General features: G+C 44.2%; 1 protein-coding gene across 1 annotated transcript in view; it reads right to left on the reverse strand.

The window, feature by feature from the left end:
• Nucleotides 1-918: 918 nt before the first annotated feature.
• SOCS4 (suppressor of cytokine signaling 4) overlaps nt 919-22588 on the reverse strand; it is a 38693-nt gene continuing 17023 nt past the window's right edge. Inside the window, exon 2 of the mRNA XM_060753437.2 lies at nt 919-3737. Within this exon, the coding sequence (XP_060609420.2) occupies nt 2315-3625 (1311 nt within the window). The 5' untranslated portion in view covers nt 3626-3737 and the 3' untranslated portion in view covers nt 919-2314. The remainder of the gene's footprint in view (nt 3738-22588) is intronic.

Raw genomic sequence — 22588 nt, forward strand, 5'->3', positions numbered from 1 at the left:
TACCAAATAATTGTAATCTGGAATCTCAATACTGAGAAAACGTCTAGAAGCATTCTCTCCTGACATTTCGCCTGCATCTATGGCAAGCATCCTCAGAGGTTGTGAGACCTTGTGCAAATTACCAGATAATTGTAATCTGGAATCTCAATACTGAGAAAACGTCTAGAAGCATTCTCTCCTGACATTTCGCCTGCATCTATGACAAGCATCCTCAGAGGTTGTGAGACCTTGTGCAAATTACCAGATAATTGTAATCTGGAATCTCAATACTGAGAAAACGTCTAGAAGCATTCTCTCCTGACATTTCGCCTGCATCTATGACAAGCATCCTCAGAGATTGTGAGACCTTGTGCAAATCACCAGATAATTGTAATCTGGAATCTCAATACTGAGAAAACGTCTAGAAGCATTCTCTCCTGACATTTCGCCTGCATCTATGGCAAGCATCCTCAGAGGTTGTGAGACCTTGTGCAAATTACCAGATAATTGTAATCTGGAATCTCAATACTGAGAAAACGTCTAGAAGCATTCTCTCCTGACATTTCGCCTGCATCTATGGCAAGCATCCTCAGAGGTTGTGAGACCTTGTGCAAATTACCAGATAATTGTAATCTGGAATCTCAATACTGAGAAAACGTCTAGAAGCATTCTCTCCTGACATTTCGCCTGCATCTATGACAAGCATCCTCAGAGGTTGTGAGACCTTGTGCAAATTACCAGATAATTGTAATCTGGAATCTCAATACTGAGAAAACGTCTAGAAGCATTCTCTCCTGACATTTCGCCTGCATCTATGGCAAGCATCCTCAGAGATTGTGAGACCTTGTGCAAATCACCAGATAATTGTAATCTGGAATCTCAATACTGAGAAAACTTCAGTCATATAAAAAAAATATTCAGAAACACACAGCATTAGTGTTAGAAACAGAAATATTAATTTTACTTTTTTATGGAGAGGACAAAGTACTGATTTTTAAATAAAGGTAGAAAATACAAATTGGTCACTCCGGAGAAAACGTTGCATACAGTGTTTTAAACATGCCTGTACCGTGTATAATATAAATCAGTTTATAAAAGGCAAGTCAGATTCAATTTTGACTCAGCTTCAAATCTAAAAGCTTAGGCTCGAGTGAAAATTTAACAAAACCTCCCCCAAAAAACTACGTGAGGTTCCAGAAAACCCTATTACAACCAGTAAAACTACAGATTGTGTATCTTCACATACAAAAACCTGTTCATTGGGGTTGAGGAATACAAATCTACGAGGGGTATTTTTAAAGTAAGGTCCGTTTTGTTGTAGACACTAGTAGTTGGCGCGCATACCGCAACGAGCACGTGCGTCGTGTACCGGCATGCCTCGGGAACAACTGTGCTCAGTTTCCGCTCTGTAGCTCACCTGTACGGTTCTGTTCTGTGCTTTAAAAATGTTTGAGACTAACAACTCACCCTCCGCATGTGAGGTTCGTTCAGTGATGCGGTTTTTGTCAGCAAGGAACCTGCCTGCTGCAGAAATTCATCTACGGATTTGTGAAGTGTACGGTGATACTGTGATGAGTGAAAGCAAAGTGCGTAAGTGGGTACGACAATTCAAAGATGGCCGTGACAACATCCATGATGAGGACTGCTCAGATTCCTTGCTGACAAAAGCCATATCACATGCGGCGGGTGAATTGATAGTCTTTGTTGTTGTTCTTGTTCATTCGTTCAGTCGTCTCCGACTCTTCGTGACCTCATGGACCAGCCCACGCCAGAGCTCCCTGTCGGCCGTCACCACCCCTAGCTCCTTCAAGGTCAGTCCAGTCACTTCAAGGATGCCATCCATCCATCTTGCCCTAGGTCGGCCCCTCTTCCTTTTGCCTTCCACTTTCCCCAGCATAATTGTCTTCTCTAGGCTTTGCTGTCTCCTTATGATGTGGCCAAAGGACTTCAACTTTGTCTCTAGTATCCTTCCTTCCAGTGAGCAGCCGGGCTTTACTTCCTGGAGGATGGACTGGTTGGATCTTCTCGCAGTCCAAGGCACTCTCAGCATAGTCTTAAACATTTTTAAAGCACAGAACAGAACCGTACAGGTGAGCTATAGAGTGGAAACTGAGCACAGTTGTTCCCGAGCCATGCCGGTACACGACGCATGCGCTCGTTGCGGTATGCGCACGAACTACTAGTGTCTACAACAAAACGGACCTTACTTAAAAAATACCCCTCGTATTTGGAGCATTAAACTCAAACATCAAACTATAAATAGTAATGGGGTGGGAGACCAACCCAAAAAACCCACAAACTTTTTAACGACCCAAAAGTCATTACTGAACGTTGACTAGACTTGTTGTTCTGGCACATCAATCCTGAGGACCCTGACTTTTGACTTATAATGATATTCTTTCAAATACAGCTTCACAGAGGGAGGGATAGGAAGGGCATCTATGCCATCGTACGTGGTACAGTTGCAAATAACCGTCCTGCATATATGTTGGAGAGAGAAGGGGAAAGTCCTGTTTAACGGAGTAGAGAGAAGTGGCTCGAAGAACATACAAGCGCTTGGGTCTTTGTAATGCTCCAGCAACCCGGTAATGTCGGGGGAATGGAAGACGCACGGGTCGTGAGCATCAAAGCTGAAGTTGTGGTTCCACTGCTCAATTCTGGCGTGTAGGGATCGGCTGTAGCGCCTGAAACTAACCGAGAACAAGTAATCTTCCTGAGCAGAGTCCCGTAACAAGAAGGTGCCTTCTGGTTTCCCATCCAGGAGGGCTTCTGCAGCGTATTTATCCATCACCCCCCAGTAGCATGGGTTGTTATTGATCTGAAGGAGGTCTGGAACGAGACAATGGACATAATCAATCTGGGTGTGATACTTGGGCGGCGTTTCCAGCTGTATCAGCTCGTCATCGGTTTCCCATCGCGGCTTATTTCTTTTCCTAGAGCTGGTACAAAGCACCATCATTTCGTCATCGGAGTCCATGTCGCTTTCCTCTCGGTTGCTCTTTAGCTGCCTAAATATGGTAGACTCACCCAGAGGGTCACATCTACAAGAAGCGTTGTCACTAACGTTACAAGCCTGCAAAATGGCCGAGCCGCCTCCATCCGTACTTTCAACATCCCTCAGTTCACCATCCTTCCTTTCCCCTGCCAACGAGTCCAAGCTCAACCAACTTTCAGATCTTTGCTTGACAGGGGCGGTGTGACGTTTGATTAAATGCCAACGAAAGGCTAGTTCGGATCGTGGTGGGAAAGGACATCTGTCCAGCATAAGCTCGCTGATATGTATTTTTCTCTTTGACGGAAGCACCGAAGAATGCCGACTGCCACAGTTCTTTATAGGGAAACACTGCCCCATAGCATCCTGCAGTTTCTGTTTAAGGGAGCGGCCCAGGAATCGGTGGCCGCAGGAACGTTCCAGGTCCAGCTCCGTCGAGGAACAACTGTGTTTCCTTTCTTGGTTCCTCAAACCACAAGAGGATTTCCCTGAGATACTTGCCGTTTCAGCGTCAGAACTGCTCTCGCGCCTTTTCGTCCAGGAAAGTTTCTTTCCGCTCCACACGTATCCATCTTTTCTATCTGCACTTCTGCTCCGGCTCGTTTTAGGTCGAACATCGGTATTTTTAGAACTCTTTTCTTTCTTTTCTGCCATTGTTTTTTGTTGTTGTGACAGACTTCACAAGGGTTCTGAAGCTACTATTTCCAGATCCTTCTGTCCCAGTTTCTGTCACAGAAAGCATCCATCAGGTACTTCTGGAAAAGACCTTTGAAAAAAAGAAAAAAACAGCATTCAGTCAAGTACATGCATGAGAGTCCAAGCATACAGCCCTGATTCCCGTACATGTAAAGCAGTGTTTCTCAACCTGGGGGTCGGGACCCCTGTGTGGGTTGTGAGGGGGTGTCAGAGGGGTCGCCAAAGACCATCAGAAAACATAGTATTTTCTGTTGGTCATGGGGGTTCTGTGTGGAAAGTTTGGTCCAATTCTATCATTGGCAGGGTTCAGAATTCTATTTCATTGTGGGTGAACTATAAATCCCAACAACTACAACTCCCAGATGGCAAGGTCTATTTTCTCCAAACTCTACCAGTGTTCACATTTGGGCATATTGAGTATTTGTGCCAAGTTTGATCCAGATCCATCATTACTTGAGTCCACAATCTGGATATAGGTGAACTACAACTCCAAAAACTCAAGGTCAATGTCCATCAGACCTTCCCAATATTTTCTCTTATGGGAATTCTGTGTGCCATGTTTGATTCAATTCCATCATTGATGTAGTTCAGAAGGCTCTTTGATTTAAGGTGAACTATAAATCCCAGCAACTCCAGCATTACCAAATGACAAAATCAATCACCGCCAACCCCACCAGTATTCAAATTTTGGGCGTATCGGGTATTTGTGCCAAATTTGGTCCAGTGACTGAAAATACATCCTGCATATCAGATATTTACATAACAATTCATAACAGTATCAAAATTACAGTTATGAAGTAGCAACGAAAATAACGTTATCGTTGGGGGTCACCACAACATGAGGACCTGTACTAAGGGGTCACGGCATTAGGAAGGTTGAGAACCACTGATGTAAAGCTTACTCCATCTACTATCCCAGGCGTGGGCAAACTTGAGCTCTCCAGGTGTTTTGGACTTCAACTCCCACAATTCCTAACAGCCTACCAGCTGTTAGGAATTGTGGGAGTTGCAGTCCAAAACACCAAAACACCAAAACACGCCTGGGCTAGCCAACGTGTCCATAGCCCTTCTACAATAAATGCATTGAAAAACAAATAAACAAAACAAATAGGCCAAGAAATAAAAATGTCCCAGAGGGAAAAGACATGGAATAGAAGAATGAAATACTCTGTATGTCAAAACCTAAAAGAAAATGTTTATAAAATCATAGAATCATAGAATCAAAGAGTTGGAAGAGACCTCCTGGGCCATCCAGTCCAACCCCATTCTGCCAAGAAGCAGGAATATTGCATTCAAATCACCCCTGACAGATGGCCATCCAGCCTGTTTAAAAGCTTCCAAAGAAGGAGCCTCCACCACACTCTGGGGCAGAGAGTTCCACTGCTGAATGGCTCTCATAGTCAGGAAGTTCTTCCTCGTGTTCAGATGGAATCTCCTCTCTTGTACTTTGAAGCCATTGTTCCATTGCGTCCTAGTCTCCATGGAAGCCGAAAACAAGCTTGCTCCCTCCTCCCTGTGGCTTCCTCTCACATATTTATACATGGCTATCATATCTCCTCTCAGCCTTCTCTTCTTCAGGCTAAACATGCCCAGCTCCTTAAGCCGCTCTTCATAGGGCTTGTTCTCCAGACCCTTTATCATTTTAGGTGCCCTCCTCTGGACACATTCCAGCTTGTCAATATCTCTCTTGAATTGTGGTGCCCAGAATGGGACACAATATTCCAGGTGTGGTCTAGCCAAAGCGGAATAGAGGGGCAGCATGACTTCCCTAGATCTAGACACTAGGCTCCTATTGATGCAGGCCAAAATCCCATTGACTTTTTTTGCCGCCACATCACATTCCTGGCTCATGTTTAACTTGTTGTCCACGAGGACTCCAAGATCTTTTTCACACGTACTGCTCTCGAGCCAGGCCTCATTGTCCCCCATTCTGTATCTTTGCATTTTGTTTTTTCTGCCTAAGTGGAGTATCTTGCATTTGTCCCTGTTGAACTTCATTGTGTTAGTTTTGGCCCATCTCTCGAATCTGTCAAGATGGTTTTGAATCCTGCTCCTGTCCTCTGGAGTATTGGATATCCCACCCAATTTGGTCCCGTCTGCAAACTTGATGATCCTGCCTTCTAGCCCTTCATCTAAGTCATTAATAAAGATGTTGAACAGGACCGGGCCCAGGGCGGAACCCTGCGGATGGCACTCCACTCGTCACTTCTTTCCAGGATGAAGAAGAGGAAGCATTGGGGAGAATCACCCTCTGGGTTCGTCCATTTAACCAATTACAGATCCACCTCACCATAGTTTTGCCTAGCCCACATTGGACTAGTTTGTTTGCCAGAAGGTCATGGGGGACCTTGTCGAAGGTCTTACTGCAATGCACCTGCAATGGTATCTCTCTCTACAGAGACTAGTTAAGACAGTGGTTCTCAACCTTTCTAATGCCGTGACCTCTAAATACAGTTCCTCGTGTTGTGGTGACCCCTCAACCATAAAATTATTTTCATTGCTACTTTATAACTGTAATTTTGCTACTGTTATGAATCATAATGTAAATATCTGATATGCAGGATGTATTTTCATTGTTACAAATTGAACATAATTAAAGAATAGTGATTAATCACAAAAGCAATATGTTTTGGGGAGTATGGACAATGGATGACGGGATCTGCAGTACCTTCAAACAATTCAGCTATGACTTCCACAGACCACTGAGACCCCCACAAATTACACACCTGAATCAAACTTGCCACAGTGAACCCCCATGACCAACAGAAAATACTGGAGGGGTATGGGAGGAATTCACAGTGATTTAGGGGAGATTTTATTTATTTATTTATTGCAGTTACTTATACCCCGCCCTTCTCACCCCCGAGGGGGGACTCAGGGCGGCTTACAAACAAAGGCACAAATTCGATGCCTGTCAAAATATACAGCATATATAAAACAGTATAAACATTTAGCAGCATTAAAACACATCACTACATAATATAATAAAAACAATTTCATGCACAGTGAAATTCAGAGTTCCGAAATGTCCATTCATTCCAACAATTCCTGCTCATCAATGGGTCCTTATTTTAGCTGCCAGAATGTCCAAAAGCTTGGTCCCAGATCCAGGTCTTCAGTTTTTTTCTGAACGACAGAAGGGAGGTCGCTGATCTGATCTCCCCGGGGAGTGAGTTCCATAGGTGAGGGGCCACCACCGAGAAGGCCCTGCTCCTCGTCCCCGCCAGCCTCGCTTGAGATAGAGGCGGGGTCGAGAGCAGGGCCTCCCCAGATGATCTTAAACTCCGAGGTGGGACGTAGAGGGAGATCCGTTCGGACAAATACACTGGGCCGGAATCGTATAGGGTTTTGTAGGTTAAAACCAGCACTTTGAATTGTGCTCGGAATTGGATCGGCAGCCAGTGGAGCTGATGTAGCAGGGGGGTGGTGTGCTCCCTGTACATCGCTCCAGTGAGCAATCTGGCTGCTTCTCGCTGGACTAATTGTAGTTTCCGAGCAGTCTTCAAAGGCAACCCCACGTAGAGTGCGTTGCAGTAATCCAACCGGGATGTGACAAGAGCGTGGACCACCGTGGCCAGATCTGACTTCCCAAGGTACGGGCGCAGCTGGCGCACAAGTTTTAATTGTGCGAAAGCTCTCCCGGCCACCGCTGTTCACAATGCTCTCTGGATGTAGGAGATGTAATTCTCCTACATCCAGAGAGCATTGTGAACCCAAACAACCATGGATCTCGACCAAATTTGGCACGAATACTCAATGTGCCCAAATTTGAACACTAGTGGGAAAAATAGACCCTGACATTTGAAAGTTGCAGTTGCTTGGAGTTGCAGTTGCTCGGGAGGCACAACTGCGGGGAGCCTTTTGCCTGGCTCGTGGTTCCGCGGAGCCCGGTGGGAGGTGCAAACCAAGCAACACAGGTTTCCCGGCAGGGCCTGGGCCCTGCCAGGGAGTCATTTTGAGGTGTGGGCAGGCCCAAAGGAGGCAGCCTTGCAACCCCTCCAAAATGGCCAAGCGACCCCCCTGGGGGTCATGACTCCCAGGTTGGAACTACTGAGCTAAGATGGATAATTGCTCCAACAAATGTTGGAAATGTGGAAAAGAAAAAAGTACATTTTACCACACGTGGTGGACTTGCAGCGAAGTAAACAACTACTGGAAACAGATCCATGTATATCTCAAAAAAAATGTTAAACACACATTTCAAAATGACACCGCAAATGTACCTTTTGAATATGCCCGACGAAGAATTCGAAAGAAAATTTGGAAAAAAAATGTGTTTTACACAACAGTGGCAGCTTGAATAGAATATGGCAGATAATTGGAAAACCCAAGAGATACTTCCTTTAGAAGAATGAGAAAAATATATTACAGTTATGCTGATAATAGATAAAATGCTTCCTCTTCATCTTGGAAAGAAGTGACAAGTTGAGTGCCGCAGGGTTCTGTCCTGGGCCCGGTCCTGTTCAACATCTTTATTAATGACTTAGATGAAGGGCTAGAAGGCAGGATCATCAAGTTTGCAGATGACACCAAATTGGGAGGGATAGCCAATAGTCCAGAGGACAGGAGCAGGATTCAAAACGATCTTGACAGATTAGAGAGATGAATGGCCAAAACTAACAAAATGAAGTTCAACAGTGACAAATGCAAGGTACTCCACTTTGGCAGAAAAACGAAATGCAAATATACAGAATGGGGGACGCCTGGCTCGAGAGCAGTACGTGTGAAAAAGATCTTGGAGTCCTCGTGGACAGGAAGTTAAACATGAGCCAACAATGTGATGTGGCGGCAAAAAAAGCCAATGGGATTTTGGCCTGCATCAATAGGAGCATAGTGTCTAGATCTAAGGAACTAATGCTACCCCTCTATTCTGCTTTGGTTAGACCATACCTGGAATATTGTGTCCAATTCTGGGCACCACAATTCAAGAGAGATATTGACAAGCTGGAATGTGTCCAGAGGAGGGCGACTAAAATGATCAAGGGTCTGGAGAACAAGCCCTATGAGGAGCGGCTTAGGGAACTGGGCATGTTTAGCTTGAAGAAGAGAAGGCTGAGAGGAGATATGATAGCCATGTATAAATATGTGAGAGGAAGCCACAGGGAGGAGGCGGGAGCAAGCTTGTTTTCTGCTTCCTTGGAGACTAGGACGCGGAGCAATGGCTTCAAACTACAAGAGAGGAGATTCCATCTGAACATTAGGAAGAACTTCCTGACTGTGAGAGCCGTTCAGCAGTGGAACTCTCTGCCCCGTAGTGTGGTGGAGGCTCCTTCTTTGGAAGCTTTTAAGCAGAGGCTGGATGGCCATCTGTCAGGGGTGATTTGAATGCAATATTCCTGCTTCTTGGCAGAATGGGGTTGGACTGGATGACCCATAAGGTCTCTTCCAACTCTTTGATTCTATGATTCTATGATTCTATGAAAATAACTGTATTATTAAGAGGAGAACTATTAGATAACTTTGTTACTGAATGGCAACGAATGATTCAACATTTCAATGTAAAATTAAACTGAAAATGTATATAGAGGATCCTATAAGACTGTAGGCAAGGAGGAAGTTAGGCAAGAGTCTATGAAACCTTTATATGTGTTATTTAAATGGTAAACTATGCCCCCCTTAAAAGAAATATATTATCTGAAACATGATTATGGAACACTAATAGATGGAAAGCATTGCACTGTACACAACAAACACTTGCAAATGTATGTCTATTTGAATAAATAAACAAATAATTTAATTTTTTTTAAAGAAAAATAATGAGGAATGCATCTCCTGAGAATCCAAAACAGAAACAATGTTTCAAGAAGCTGGAAAAGTATATTTGTCTTATTTCAAAATAAATGCAATGTATTTTGCCCTGGTTCATTTTAGGCTTTCCTCAGGAGTTAGTAAAGCAGGCACGATATAACATTAGCGTGACATATTACATCATCATCACCATTCACAAAATAAATACATCAATACAAATTGATGTATATGATAAATAAATAAATTCTGTTTACACAGATATGAACCACCTAGGACATTAAGATTGTCCAGGGAGGCCCTGCTCACTGTCCCCCCACCATCCAATTGTGGTTGGTAGGGACAAGAGACAGGGCCTTCTCTGTGGTGGCCCCTTGGCTATGGAATTCCCTCCCAACTGAAATGAGATCCGCCGCTTTCCTCCTGTCTTTCAGAAAAAGGTGAAATCCTGGCTGTGGGATCAGGCCACTGTGGACTAGACCGACGTGATGGTAGAATAATGGTTTAATGGACCCTGGTGGACCCGAATGGACTGTGAGTAGGACGAAGATTTAATTTTGGCGATTGTTCTAGTATTTACTGTTTTTATGATGTTTTTATAATGTTTTATACTGTTTTTACCAAGATGTATATTTATGCTTTAGTTGTTAGCCGCCCTGAGTCCCTCTGCGGAGGTCGAGATAGGATGGGATATAAATACCTGAAATAAATAAATAAATAAATAATATTGTTGTTCATTCATTCAGTCGCTTCCGACTCATCGTGACCTCATGGACTAGCCCAGGCCAGAGCTCCCTGTCGGCCACCACCACCCCCAGCTCTTTCAAGGTCAAGCCAGTTGCTTCAAGGATGCCATCCATCCATCTTGCCCTTGGTCGGCCCCTCTTCCTTTTTCCTTCCATTTTCCCCAGCAAAATAATATTGCGCAATCATAAAAAGTTATTTTTATTCTTCTATTTGTTGTCAATGACAAAATCTTTCTAAGTTGCACATTGGAATAGCTACTTTCCTCTCCTACATTTTCAAAAAAAGACATTGATAAGCCTTTGGAGCCGCTCATCTTGCAATGCTTCCTGCGCTGTCACACGCTGGGCCTGTGAAAAGGTCTGTGGACAGGACGTGTTCTGTATGCCCAACGGGACGCCGAGGGTGCCTCGGATTAGAGGCCTTTTGGATTTCCCTAAACAAAGTCTTTAGAAACTTGGAAAGTTTAACAAAGTTCTTTATTAGTGCTTAGGCCTTCAATAAATCAAACAAATACTTCAAGGCTTTGAATCAACTGGTGGCTTTCTTAATCTTATCCACAAGAGACAGGCAACTATCTTCATGAACTGTTTCTTCTCTATCAGGGAAATCCTTGACCTCTACCTGGGCAATCTGTCTTAGGCTCTGCTGGGGTGGGCCCCTACACCCGGTCCAAATTGCATTATGGCTGCCGCGAGTGGCCCTTACCAAACAGAGTCCTTTTGTAGATTTCCAAGAGGAAAGAAGGTCTTCAATTCCCAGCGAAGGCTGGCTGTAAAGCTGTGAGACTGGATCCCCCAAGAAAAAGCTGTAGAGCTGTGGGATTAAATTCCCCCCCTCCCCAGCAAAAGCTGTAAAGCTGTGGGACTGGATTCCCCCCAGCAAATGCTATGCTTCTCTGTAGAGCTGTGGGACTGAATCCCCCCCTCCCCCACCAAGCAAAAGCTGTAAAAGACAAAGCTTTCTACAGGTGGAACTGATTCATGTCCTGTACGAAAGGCTTCTCTGTGTGAACTGAACTAGAGGTCCCCCTTTTCCCTCCTAAACCCAGAAAAAGGGGCTAAACTAAAGAACCTAATGATGATTTATGGGTCATTAGCCCTATAATTGCAAAACAAGGGAAGCCACCTTATTGCAAAATGCATGGAACCATGGAATACATGCAAACACTCAAAGAATAAAAAGGAATTTCTCCTGACGTTTCTCCTGCATCTATGGCAACCATCCTCAGAGGTAGTGAGGTCTGTTGGAAATAGGAAAATGGGTTTATATATCTGTGGAATGGCTGGGGTGGGGCAAAGAGCTCTTCTCTGCTGGAGCTAGGTGTGAATGTTTCAGCTGACCACCTTCATTGGCATTTGAAGGCCTGGCTGAGCCTGGGAAATGTTCTGTTGAGAGGTGTTAAGATGTGCCTGGTTGTTTCCTCTCGGCTGTTTTGCTGTAGTAATTTTAGAGTTTTTTAATACTGGTAGCCAGATTTTGTTCATTTTCATGGTCTCCTCCTTTCTGTTGAAATTGTCCACATGCTTGTGGATTTCAATGGCTTCTCTGTGTAGTCTGACATGGTGGTTGTTGGTGTGGTCCAGCATTTCTGTGTTCTCAAATAATATGCTGTGTCCAGGTTGGTTCCTCAGGTGCTCTGCTATGGCTGACTTCTCTGGTTGAAGGAGTCTGCAGTGCCTTTCATGTTCCTTGATGCGTGTCTGGGCGCTGCGTTTGATGGTCCCTATGTAGACTTGTCCACAGCTGCATGGTAAACGTATCAGCCTGCATGTGAACCTGAACCTGATTCTCTGATTGCTGAACCTGAACCTGATTCTCTGATTGTATTTCCTGATGCTACTGAACATGTATTTCTCCCTGATGGTAATGAAAATGTTGATACTGAGGTAAATGGCTTGGAAAGTGAAACTACACATTCTGATGAGAATGTTGCAGAGCCAAGCAGTGATAGCTCTCCAGAGGAGTTAACACCTGGCTTCCTTAGTGAGGATAGAAAAAGTCAGATTTGGAAAAACAGGAGTGAATCGCAGAGTCTGCGAAGGTCAAGCAGATTAAGGGAAAAGGAAACACAGGCTTCAAAGCCTGGAGGTGTGTCACGAAACAGTTTCTTCAGTTTTAAGTGCCTCTCGCCGGGTTGTCTCGTTAGATCAGGTATTGTTTAGATTGAGGCATTACCTTGGCAGATTTCCCGTTTCCTGTGGCCTACATCCCAAGAGGCTTCTAGTGCTCCAAGTACGGTTAGTGGATTGCTAACAGGTTCCAGGTTTTTACAGTGTTGTTTTTGGATATTGATCTAGTTCATGGATATTCTTGACTGCTGAATTTTACTGGTTTGGTGGTCCCTATGTAGACTTGTCCACAGCTGCATGGTATACAGAACATTTCCCAGGCTCAGCCAGGCCTTCAAATGCCAATGAAGGTGGTCAGCTGAAACATTCACACCTAGCTTCAGCAGAGAGCTCTTTGCCCCACCCCAGCCATTCCACAGATATATAAACCCATTATCCTAATTCCAAGAGACCTCACTACCTCTGAGGATGCTTGCCATAGATGCAGGCGAAACGTCAGGAGAAATGCCTCTAGAACATGGCCCTATAGCCCGAAAAAACCTACAAGAACCTAGTGATTCCAGCCATGAAAGCCTTCGACAATACAATAAAAAGGAAGTTGGAGCTCCTGGTACAGCTATACCAGCAGACTTCCAGATAAATGGATCTGTGGGTGATGATGGCTTGAATCACACAAGATGTCACCTTAACCTTAATCCAATTAGTCTTCAAGTGCTTCCATTCTTAGCAGGTTCAGACAAATAACGGCAGTGTTGGATTTCACACTGTTGTGGGAGAGGGGTGCTTCCTCATCACCTTTTTGCTTTGCCTGTCTTTTGGACAAATGCTGCATTCATGCCTCTGAACCATTCACGAGCAAAAAAAAAAAAAAAATCCCCAGATGAGAAACAAAGTAGGTCAAGAAATATAAGATACTCAAAGATTTATGTGATGCTTGTTCAATATTAGTTCACATACGCATGATGTTAAGAGATGCTATTCTGTAGTGACACTTTCAGGTCACTCTCAAGACAGAAATTAATTAAAAATACATAAGTCACAGACTGGGAATCTCTTGTCACTTGCTTTTCAAAATGAATTTTATTTTTCAGGATGTCCCCAAGGCGCTTGAACTATCTAGGCTTTACATATTGAAGAGGATTATATAAAATCCAGTTCCTTGACTGAAAGCTATTTTAAAAGGCCACGATGAGTGGATATGCTTTTTAGGTATGGTAGAAAGAGAGAGAAAAATTGACATTACTAAAATTAAGCCTCCCTCGGGAATTAACTCATGCATGATAATACGCTTTTATGTGCCTCAGACGGTTTGGATTCAGGACGGAGTTTTTGTTCAGGAAGCAAGAAGACAGACAATTGGAAATGTCTCCACATACCTCAAGTATACTGGAACCTTTGAGGCATTTATGGCCGAGCATTTCAGTAATTAAATTATTTTTACGTCAACTTTAAGGAAAGTTGGCTTACAAATAAAAATAAAACACAGCCCCTTTAAACAGAGGCTGGATGGCCATCTGTCAGGGGTGATTTGAATGCAATATTCCTGCTTCTTGGCAGAATGGGGTTGGACTGGATGGCCCATGAGGTCTCTTCCAACTCTTTGATTCTATGATTCTACAACATTAAATCTGAAAAGGATATACTGTCTCAGCACCTCTAAAGTTTATTTATTTATTTGTTTATTTCGGTTACTTCTACCCCTCTCTTCTCAACCCCCGGGGTGGGGTGGGGGGGGACTCAGGGCGGCTTACAAAAAGGCACAATTCGATGCCTACACAAGATAGACATACATACAAAACAGCAATTAAAACAATTATCAAGTTAAAAATAATCAGTACATAACACAATCAGTAAAACTAATCTCATGCTCAGCGTTCAGAGTTCCATAATTCTATTCCGCTTAGTCAAGTCCTGTCCATTGTCAAAGTCCTTTCTTTAGCTGCCAGAATGTCCGAATGCCTGGTCCCAAATCCAAGTTTTCAATTTTTTCCTAAAGGAAAGGAGGGATGTCGCCGATCTAATTTCCCCGGGGAGTGAATTCCACAGGTGAGGGGCCACCACCGAGAAGGCCCTGCTCCTTGTCCCCGCCAATCTCACTTCTGATAGGGGCGGTGTTGAGAGCAGGGCCTCCCCAGAAGATCTTAGACTCCAAGGTGGGACATAGAGGGAGATCTGTTCGGACAGATACACTGGGCCGGAACCGTATAGGGTTTTGTAGGTCAAAACCAGCACTTTGAATTGTGCTCGGAATTGGATCGGCAGCCAGTGGAGCTGACACAACAGGGGGGTGGTATGCTCCCTGTATGACACTCCGGTGAGCAATCTGGCTGCCTCCCGCTGGACTAGTTGGAGTTTCCGAACAGTCTTCAAAGGCAACCCCACGTAGAGTGCGTTGCAGTAGTCTATTCGGGATGTAACAAGAGTGTGGACCACTGTGGCCAGATCCGGCTTCCCAAGGTACGGGCGCAGCCGCCAAGACCTGGGGTTCCAGGCTCAGCGATGAGTCCAGGATCACTCCCAAGCTGCGAACCTGCGTCTTCAGGGGAGTGGAACCCCATCTAAAGCTGGGAAGAGGATGCCGTTGTAACTGTAAACTAATTCAGGTACAATGTTGCAGATCTAGAAGATTAGAACTATGGCTTCAAAGATAGCAATGCTAAGATCAATCAAGGGAAAATTATTAATAAGCTCATATTCTTGCCATGAGGATGACACAGATCATGACTTCTCCTAAAGCAGTGGTTCTCAGCCTTCCTAATGCCACGACCCCTTAATACAGTTCCTCGTGTTGTGGTGACACCCAGCCATAACATTATTTTCGTTGCTACTTCATCACTGTCATTTTGCTAATGTTATGAATCGTAATGTAAATATCTGATATGCAGGATGTATTTCCATTCACTGGACCAAATTTGGCACAAATACCCGATACACCAAAATTGGAATACTGGTAGGGTTGACGGGGCATTGATTTTGTCATTTGGAAGTTGTAGTTGCTGGGATTTATAGTTCACCTACAATCAAAGAGCATTCTGCACTCCACCAATGATGGAACTAAACTAAACTTGGCACACAGAACTCCCATGAGCAACAGAAAATACTGGAAGTGTTTGGTAGGCATTGACCTTGAGTTTGGGGGTTGTAGTTCACCTACATCAAGAGCACTGTTTAATGATGGATCTGGATCAAACTTGGCACGATTACTCAATACGACCAAATGTGAACACTGGTGGAGTTTGGGGGAAATAGACCTTGAGATTTGGGAGTTGTTGTTGTTGGGATTTATAGTTCACCTATAATCAAAGGGTATTCTGAACCCCACCAGTGACCAAATTGGGAGCAAGAGCCAATACTCCAGAAGACAGGAGCAGAATTCAAAATGATCTTAGAGAGATGATTGGCCAAAACTAACAAATGAAGATCAACAGTGACAAATGCAAGATACTCCACTGGAATATTGTGTCCAATTCTGGGCATCACAATTGAAGGGAGATATTGACAAGCTGGAATGTGTCCAGAGAAGGGAGACTAAAACGATCAAGGTCCTCGAGAACAAGCCCTTTGAGGAGCGGTTTAAAGAGCTGGGCATGGTTAGCTTGAAGAAGAGAAGGCTGACAGGTTAGCCATGTATAAATATGTGATCGGAAGTCATAGGGAGGGAGCTTCCTTTCTGCTGCCTTGGAGACTAGGACGCAATGGAACAATGGCTTCAAACTACAAGAAAGGAGATTCCACCTGAACATAAGGAGGAACTTCCTGACTATGAGAGCTTTTCAGCAGTGGAACTCTCTGCCCCAGAGTGTGGTGGAGGCTCCTTCTTTGGAAGCTTTTAAACAGAGGCTGGATGGCTATCTGTCGGAGGTGCTTTGAATGCAAATTTCCTACTTCTTGGCAGAATGGGGTTGGACTGGATGGCCCATGAGGTCTCTTCCAACTCTAGGATTCTAGGATTCTATGAAAGAACTCCTTCACCTGCACAATGACAGATGTGCATCGTAACCAAGCATCCAGTGTAAGAAACTATTTATTACAACTAAAGGCAAACCATCTCCAAAAATGACACATCATTCCCCGCAACAATCTCCAAAACTGTGCTTTTTCCACACTGAAATCTTGTTTTACTACAGGATAATCCTTTTTTATATTTCCATTTTAACGTGCTTTGATATCTAATTAATTTTGTGCCCTGCCATGAAGTTTTGTTAATGAAAAGCAACATATAAATATTTTAAATTATAATCCCAGCCCACATGTACTTGTTTAAAGCCAACCTAAGCTGTTGATTTTCAACATTGTCAGCTTGTGTACGCTGCTAAATGAAAAATGGAACTGGCTGTCATCTGCATTATACTAATGACGGTCCACACCAAAGGAGTTAACCCACTAATTTTTATATCAACACTGAGAATAGAATTAGAATGAAACCGTGGGGGGGGGGGGGGATGTGTGGAAACATCTACATGAAGCCGCTGGAAGAGATCATCCGGAGTTTCGAATTGAGGTGTTATCTCTATGCAGATGATGTCCAAATATGTCACTCCTTCTCACCTGTCACCAAGGAGGCTGTCCAGACCTTGAACCGGTGCTTGGCTGCTGTGTCGGACTGGATGAGAGCTAACAAATTGAAACTGAATCCAGACAAGACAAAGGTCCTACTGGTCAGTCGTAAGGCCGAACAGGGCATAGGGTTACAGCCTGCGTTAGACGGGGTTACACTCCCCCTGAAGACGCAGGTTCGCAGCTTGGGAGTGATCCTGGACTCATCGCTGAGCCTGGAACCCCAGGTCTTGGCGGTGGCCGGGAGAGCTTTTGCACAATTAAAACTTGTGCGCCAGCTGCGCCCGTACCTTGGGAAGCCTGATCTGGTCACGATGGTCCACGCTCTTGTTACATCCTGAATAGATTACTGCAACGCGCTCTACATGGGGTTGCCTTTGAAGACTGTTCGGAAACTTCAATTAGCTCAACGGACGGCGGCTAGATTACTCACTGGAGCGTCATACAGGGAGCACACCACCCGCCTGTTATGTCAGCTCCACTGGCTGTCGATCCAGTTCCGAGCACAATTCAAAGTGCTGGTTTTGACCTACAAAACCCTTTACGGCTCTGGCCCAGCATACCTGTCCGAACGTATCTCCTTCTATGTCCCACCTCGAAGTTTAAGATCTTCCGGGGATGTCCTGCTCTTGGCCCCACCTTTATCACAAGTGAGACTGGTGGGGACGAGGGACAGGGCCTTCTCAGTGGTGGCCCCTCGCCTGTGGAATGCGCTCCCCGGGGAAATTAGGACATCAGCATCCCTCCTCTCCTTCAGGAGGAAGTTAAAAACCTGGATTTGGGACCAGGCCTTCGGGTAAGCTGGCAGATGGACAAAAGACAATGATGACCAGAGTAGGAAAGGACAATTTATTTATTTATTTATTTGGGGTTCTTTTACCCCGCCCTTCTCACCCCGAAGGGGACCCAGGGCGGCTTACACAGTAAGGCACGATTAGATGCCAGCATCACAACAATCATCACAACTTACAGTAAAATTCACAGTTACTAACAGCTTCATGCATTATTCCAGTAAAAATCAATAAAATCAATAAAAACAATACAAACCTAAATTCCTCCCTTACATTGTCAGTGTTTGCTATCTCATAGATCCGCTTTTAATACCATTTCGTCCATCCTGCTGGTCTTTAATTGCCTGGTTGCCCAAAGGCCTGGTCCCATAACCAAGTTTTAACCCTCCTCCTGAAGGAGAGGAGGGATGGTGCTGCTCTGATTTCCCCGGGGAGTGAGTTCCACAGGTGAGGGGCCACCACTGAGAAAGCCCTGCTTCTCGTCCCCACCAGCCTCACTTGTGAGAGTGGTGGGGTCGAGAGCAGGACCTCCCCAGATGATCTCAAGCTCCGAGGTGGGACGTAGCGGGAGATACAATGACAATGCTGGATGGATTATGGATTTATAAATCGGCGAACATTGACCACAAAATGATTTTATTGCTGTTATTGTATTGATTTGATTGTTTTAACTAGTAATAACTGTTGATGTTAAATTGTAAATTGTATATTGTATTTTGTGAATTGTTGGGCATTGAATTGTGCCTTTTGTAAGCTGCCCTGAGTCCCCCCGAGGGAGTTGAGAAGGGCGGGGTAGAAGCACCCCAAATAAATAAATAAATACATAAATAAATAAACCTTATCAGTGTTGACCATAGTTTGGTTGTGGGTTCTCAATTTTGTTTGAATTTACATTAATTTAAATAGCAGGATTACATTAGAAGACATTTTCTTGAACTAAACACTGAAAAACCATTCTTGCATACAGAAAGATAGCATGTCAAAAAGATTTCCACCCTTGCCTTCTGCCACAAATTCTAGTTTTCTAAGAATAGGGATATGTTCTGATTGGGAAGCGTATAAGTGGATAAGCCACCACTGCATTCCAAAAGTACTGTTTTATGCAATGCATAATTAATTCATGGATGTGATAGCAAATAATTCAGAGGACTTTAAAGATGAATGAGGCAGATTCATGGAGAATATTACGCCTATCAAAGGATACGAGCTGTGATTCCAACCAAAGCCTTGCCTTTCTCTCATCTAACCCACCATGCCATCATATTTTTGGCTCCTTCTGTCACAAATCCTCATGGAACTTCCTTTGAAATATCCTCAGTATTTTCAGCTTGCTTGGGATTTGGCAGCAAGATTGTTGACTGGAACCTGCCATAAACAACATACTTTCCTGATGCTCTAACATCTTCGTTTGCTCCTAATGTATTTCTGGGCACAATTCAAACTGAGCAATCCCATAAATGCGTACTGAAATATACGTCCCACCCTTCTCAGTGGCATGCTAACTGTGTACAACTGGTACAGATTGGAGAAACATCAGCCCACCAGAGACCAAGGACTTTGTGTTCCAATCGTAAATTTGTTTTGACCAGACTTAGCAGGTTCTGAGTTCAGCAATGACCACAGGACCACAGATGTACAGGATTGAGTCAAAGCTCTGATTTCAAGACGTTGTTGTTGTTGTTGTTGTTGTTCCAGGTGGCTTACAACAGTTAAAGCAGTGGTTCTCAACCTTCCTAATGCCATGACCCCTTAATACAGTTCCTTATGTTGTGGTGACCCCCAACCATAACATTATTTTCTTTGCTACTTCACACCTGTAATTTTGCTGCTGTTATGAATCATCTTGTAAATATCCGATATGCAGGATGTATTTTCATTCATTTGGAACAAATACTCGATACACCCAAATTTGAATACTGGTGGGGTTGAGGGGAGGATTGATTTTGTCATTTGGGAGTTGTAGTTGCTGGGATTTATAGTTTTCCTACAATATCAAAGGGCATTCTGAACTCCACCAAGGATGGAATTGAACCAAACTTGGGACACAGAGCTCCCGCGACCAACAGAAAATACTAGAAGGGCTTGGTGGGCATTGACCTTGGATTTTGGAGTTGTAGTTCACCTACATCCAGATGCATCTGGAACAAACTTGGCACGAATACTCAACATGCCCAAATGTGGACACTGGTGGGCACATCCCTGTCTTTGGGAAAGACAGACCTTGACATTTTGGAGTTGTAGTTGCTGGGATTTATAGTTCACCTATAATCAAAGAGCATTCTGAACTCCACCAATGACAGAATTGGGCCAAACTTCCCAACTGGAACCCCCACGGCCATCAGAAAATACTGTGTTTTCTAATTGTCTTTGGCGACCCCTCTGACACCCCCTTGCGACCCTTCCAGGGGTCCCAACCCCCAGGTTGAGAAACACTGAGTTAAAGTACCTTGGGAAGTCTGACTTGGCCACGGTAGTCCACGCTCTGGTTACATCCCGTTTAGACTACTGCAACGCTCTCTACATGGGGTTGCCTTTGAAGACAGCTCGGAAGCTCCAACTAGTCCAACGCTCGGCAGCCATGATTTTAACAGGAGCGGAGAGCAGGGAGCATACAACCCCCCTGTTGCGCCAACTCCACTGGCTACCGATCTGCTACCGGGCTGAATTCAAAGTGCTGGTGTTGGCCTTTAAAGCCCTAAACGGTTCCGGCCCAAGCTAACTATCCGACCGCATCTCTGCCTATGAACCCACCAGGACTTTGAGATCTTCCGGGGAGGCCCTGCTCTCGATCCCGCCTGCTTCTCAAGCTCGGCTGGCGAGGACGAGAGATAGGGCCTTCTCGGTGGTGGCTCCTCGACTGTGGAACGCCCTTCCTACGGACATTAGACTAGCACCATCTCTAAAGGTATTCCGCAAAAAAGTGAAGACCTGGCTGTTTGAGCAGGCGTTCGAATAATTAGTGCAATGATTGGTTAATGAACACTGGAATGGAACAATGGATGACGAATCTGGAACATGCTTTTGATGACGAGACGACAGTGAATGGGTATTGTAGTAACTGTTTATTAATTGTGTAATGTGTTAGGTTGTTGGCTGTTTCTATACTGTAGCACTGAATGTTTGCTGTTCGTATTTGTTGTGAACCGCTGTGAGTCGCCTTCGGGCTGAGAACAGCGGGATATAAGTCAGGTAAATAAATAAATAGTTAAACATTCACAGTATATAAAAGTTCAAAGAAATCAAACTATAAAGAATTATAATTAAAACTGTTACAAGACCAAAATGAAATAAAAGTCCAACACATTATACAAGGCCCATTTTTACAAAAATCATTTCTCAAAGGTCTTGTCAGAACAAACGACTTTTCACCTTTCCATGAAAACGTAAGATGCCAGTGTTCTGCTCTGAGAAGGGAGTTCCAGATTCCGGGATCAACCACTAAGAAGGCCTTCTCCCGTGTTGCCATCAAAAGAACTTATAAAAGTGTTGGAACAAAGAATCATAGAATCCTTCTACATGAAGTTGCTTTTCAGGAGGATTTGGGAACTTCAGCCAGTCTGATGAGCTGCAGCCAAATCCTAAGTGCGGTGACTACATCTCCTTTGCTTCAACAGTTCCACTAGCAGTCTCTCCATTTCTGAGTAGAATTCATAGTTCTGATTATTATCTTGAGAACCTGTTTGAGTTTTGACATCCTGGGGAAACATCCCGGAATATTGTGTCCAATTCTGGGCCCCACGATTGAAGGGAGATGTTGACAAGCGGGAATGTGTCCAGAGAAAGAGGGCGACTAAAATGTTCAAGTGTCTGGAGAAGAAGCCCCATGAGGAGCGGCTTAAAGAGCTGGGCATATTTAGCCTGAAGAAGAGAAGGCTGAAAGGAGACATGATGAGGGCCATGCATAAATATGTGAGGGGAAGTCATAGGGAGGAAGGAGCAAGCTTGTTTTCTGCTGCTCTAGAGACTAGGATGCAGAACAGTGGCTTCAAACCACAGGAAAGGAGATTCCACCTGAACATTAGGAAGAGCTTCCTGACTGGGAGAGCTGTTTAGCAGTGGAACTCTCTGCTCTGGAGTGTCATAGTTGCTCCTTTTTTTAAAAAAGTAATTTTTATTGAAGTAAAAAGAAAATCTTTTACATGTAATGTGTGAGAACAATATGATTTATAGAAAGCAGGGGAAAAAGGAAAGAAGAAAAAGAACAAAAATATAGTATAAAAAAACAAACAGATAACAAACAGAAAAAGAAAAAAAGACAAAAACAAAAAACGCAGAATGGTTGACTTCCCTCTCCTCCTGGGTGGTTGGTCTAAATGTTTAGGATGGGAGAAAGTGCATCATAGGGGCAATACTCTAGATGGGGCAAGCAGAAATGGGATAAATGGTCACTCTGCAAAGGCACTATACTCAAGAATAAAGAGAGAGGGCACAGTGGTCTAAAGCCAGCTTTCCATTTGACCTTCAGAGCAATGATTTTACATTAAAGCAGCACATTCTTTCCTCCCTGAGCCCCACTTTCCACCGCTCCCTTATTAATCTGATTGAGATGATAAAGGAACAAAGCTCTCCGTTCTTCTCTCCATCTAATTAATCCATTCCCATTATTATATTTACCCATATTGCTACACAAGACGCTCAGTCTCCCTGCCTTGTTCCCTGAGGGGAAATATACTGATTGTCGAAGGCTTTCATGGCTGGAATCACTGGGTGGTTGTAGGTTTTTCGGGCTATATGGCCATGTTCCAGAAGAAGGAGGAGGAGGAGGAGAAGGAGGAGAAGGAGAAGAAGGAGTAGTAGTAGTAGTAGTAGTAGTTTTCAACTGACCACCTTGATTAGCATTTGATGGCCTGGCAGTTTTTTGGTGTGGCTTATTAGTGCCTGGAGCAATCTTTTGATGAGAGGTGATTAGCTGTCCCTGATTATCAAAGGCTTTCATGGCTGGAATCACTAGGTTCTTGTGGGTTTTTTCGGGCTATAGGGCCATGTTCTATAGGCATTTCTCCTGACGTTTC

The sequence above is a fragment of the Anolis sagrei genome, chromosome 1 (genome assembly GCF_037176765.1).
Source record: "Anolis sagrei isolate rAnoSag1 chromosome 1, rAnoSag1.mat, whole genome shotgun sequence".
Lineage (NCBI taxonomy): Eukaryota > Metazoa > Chordata > Lepidosauria > Squamata > Dactyloidae > Anolis > Anolis sagrei.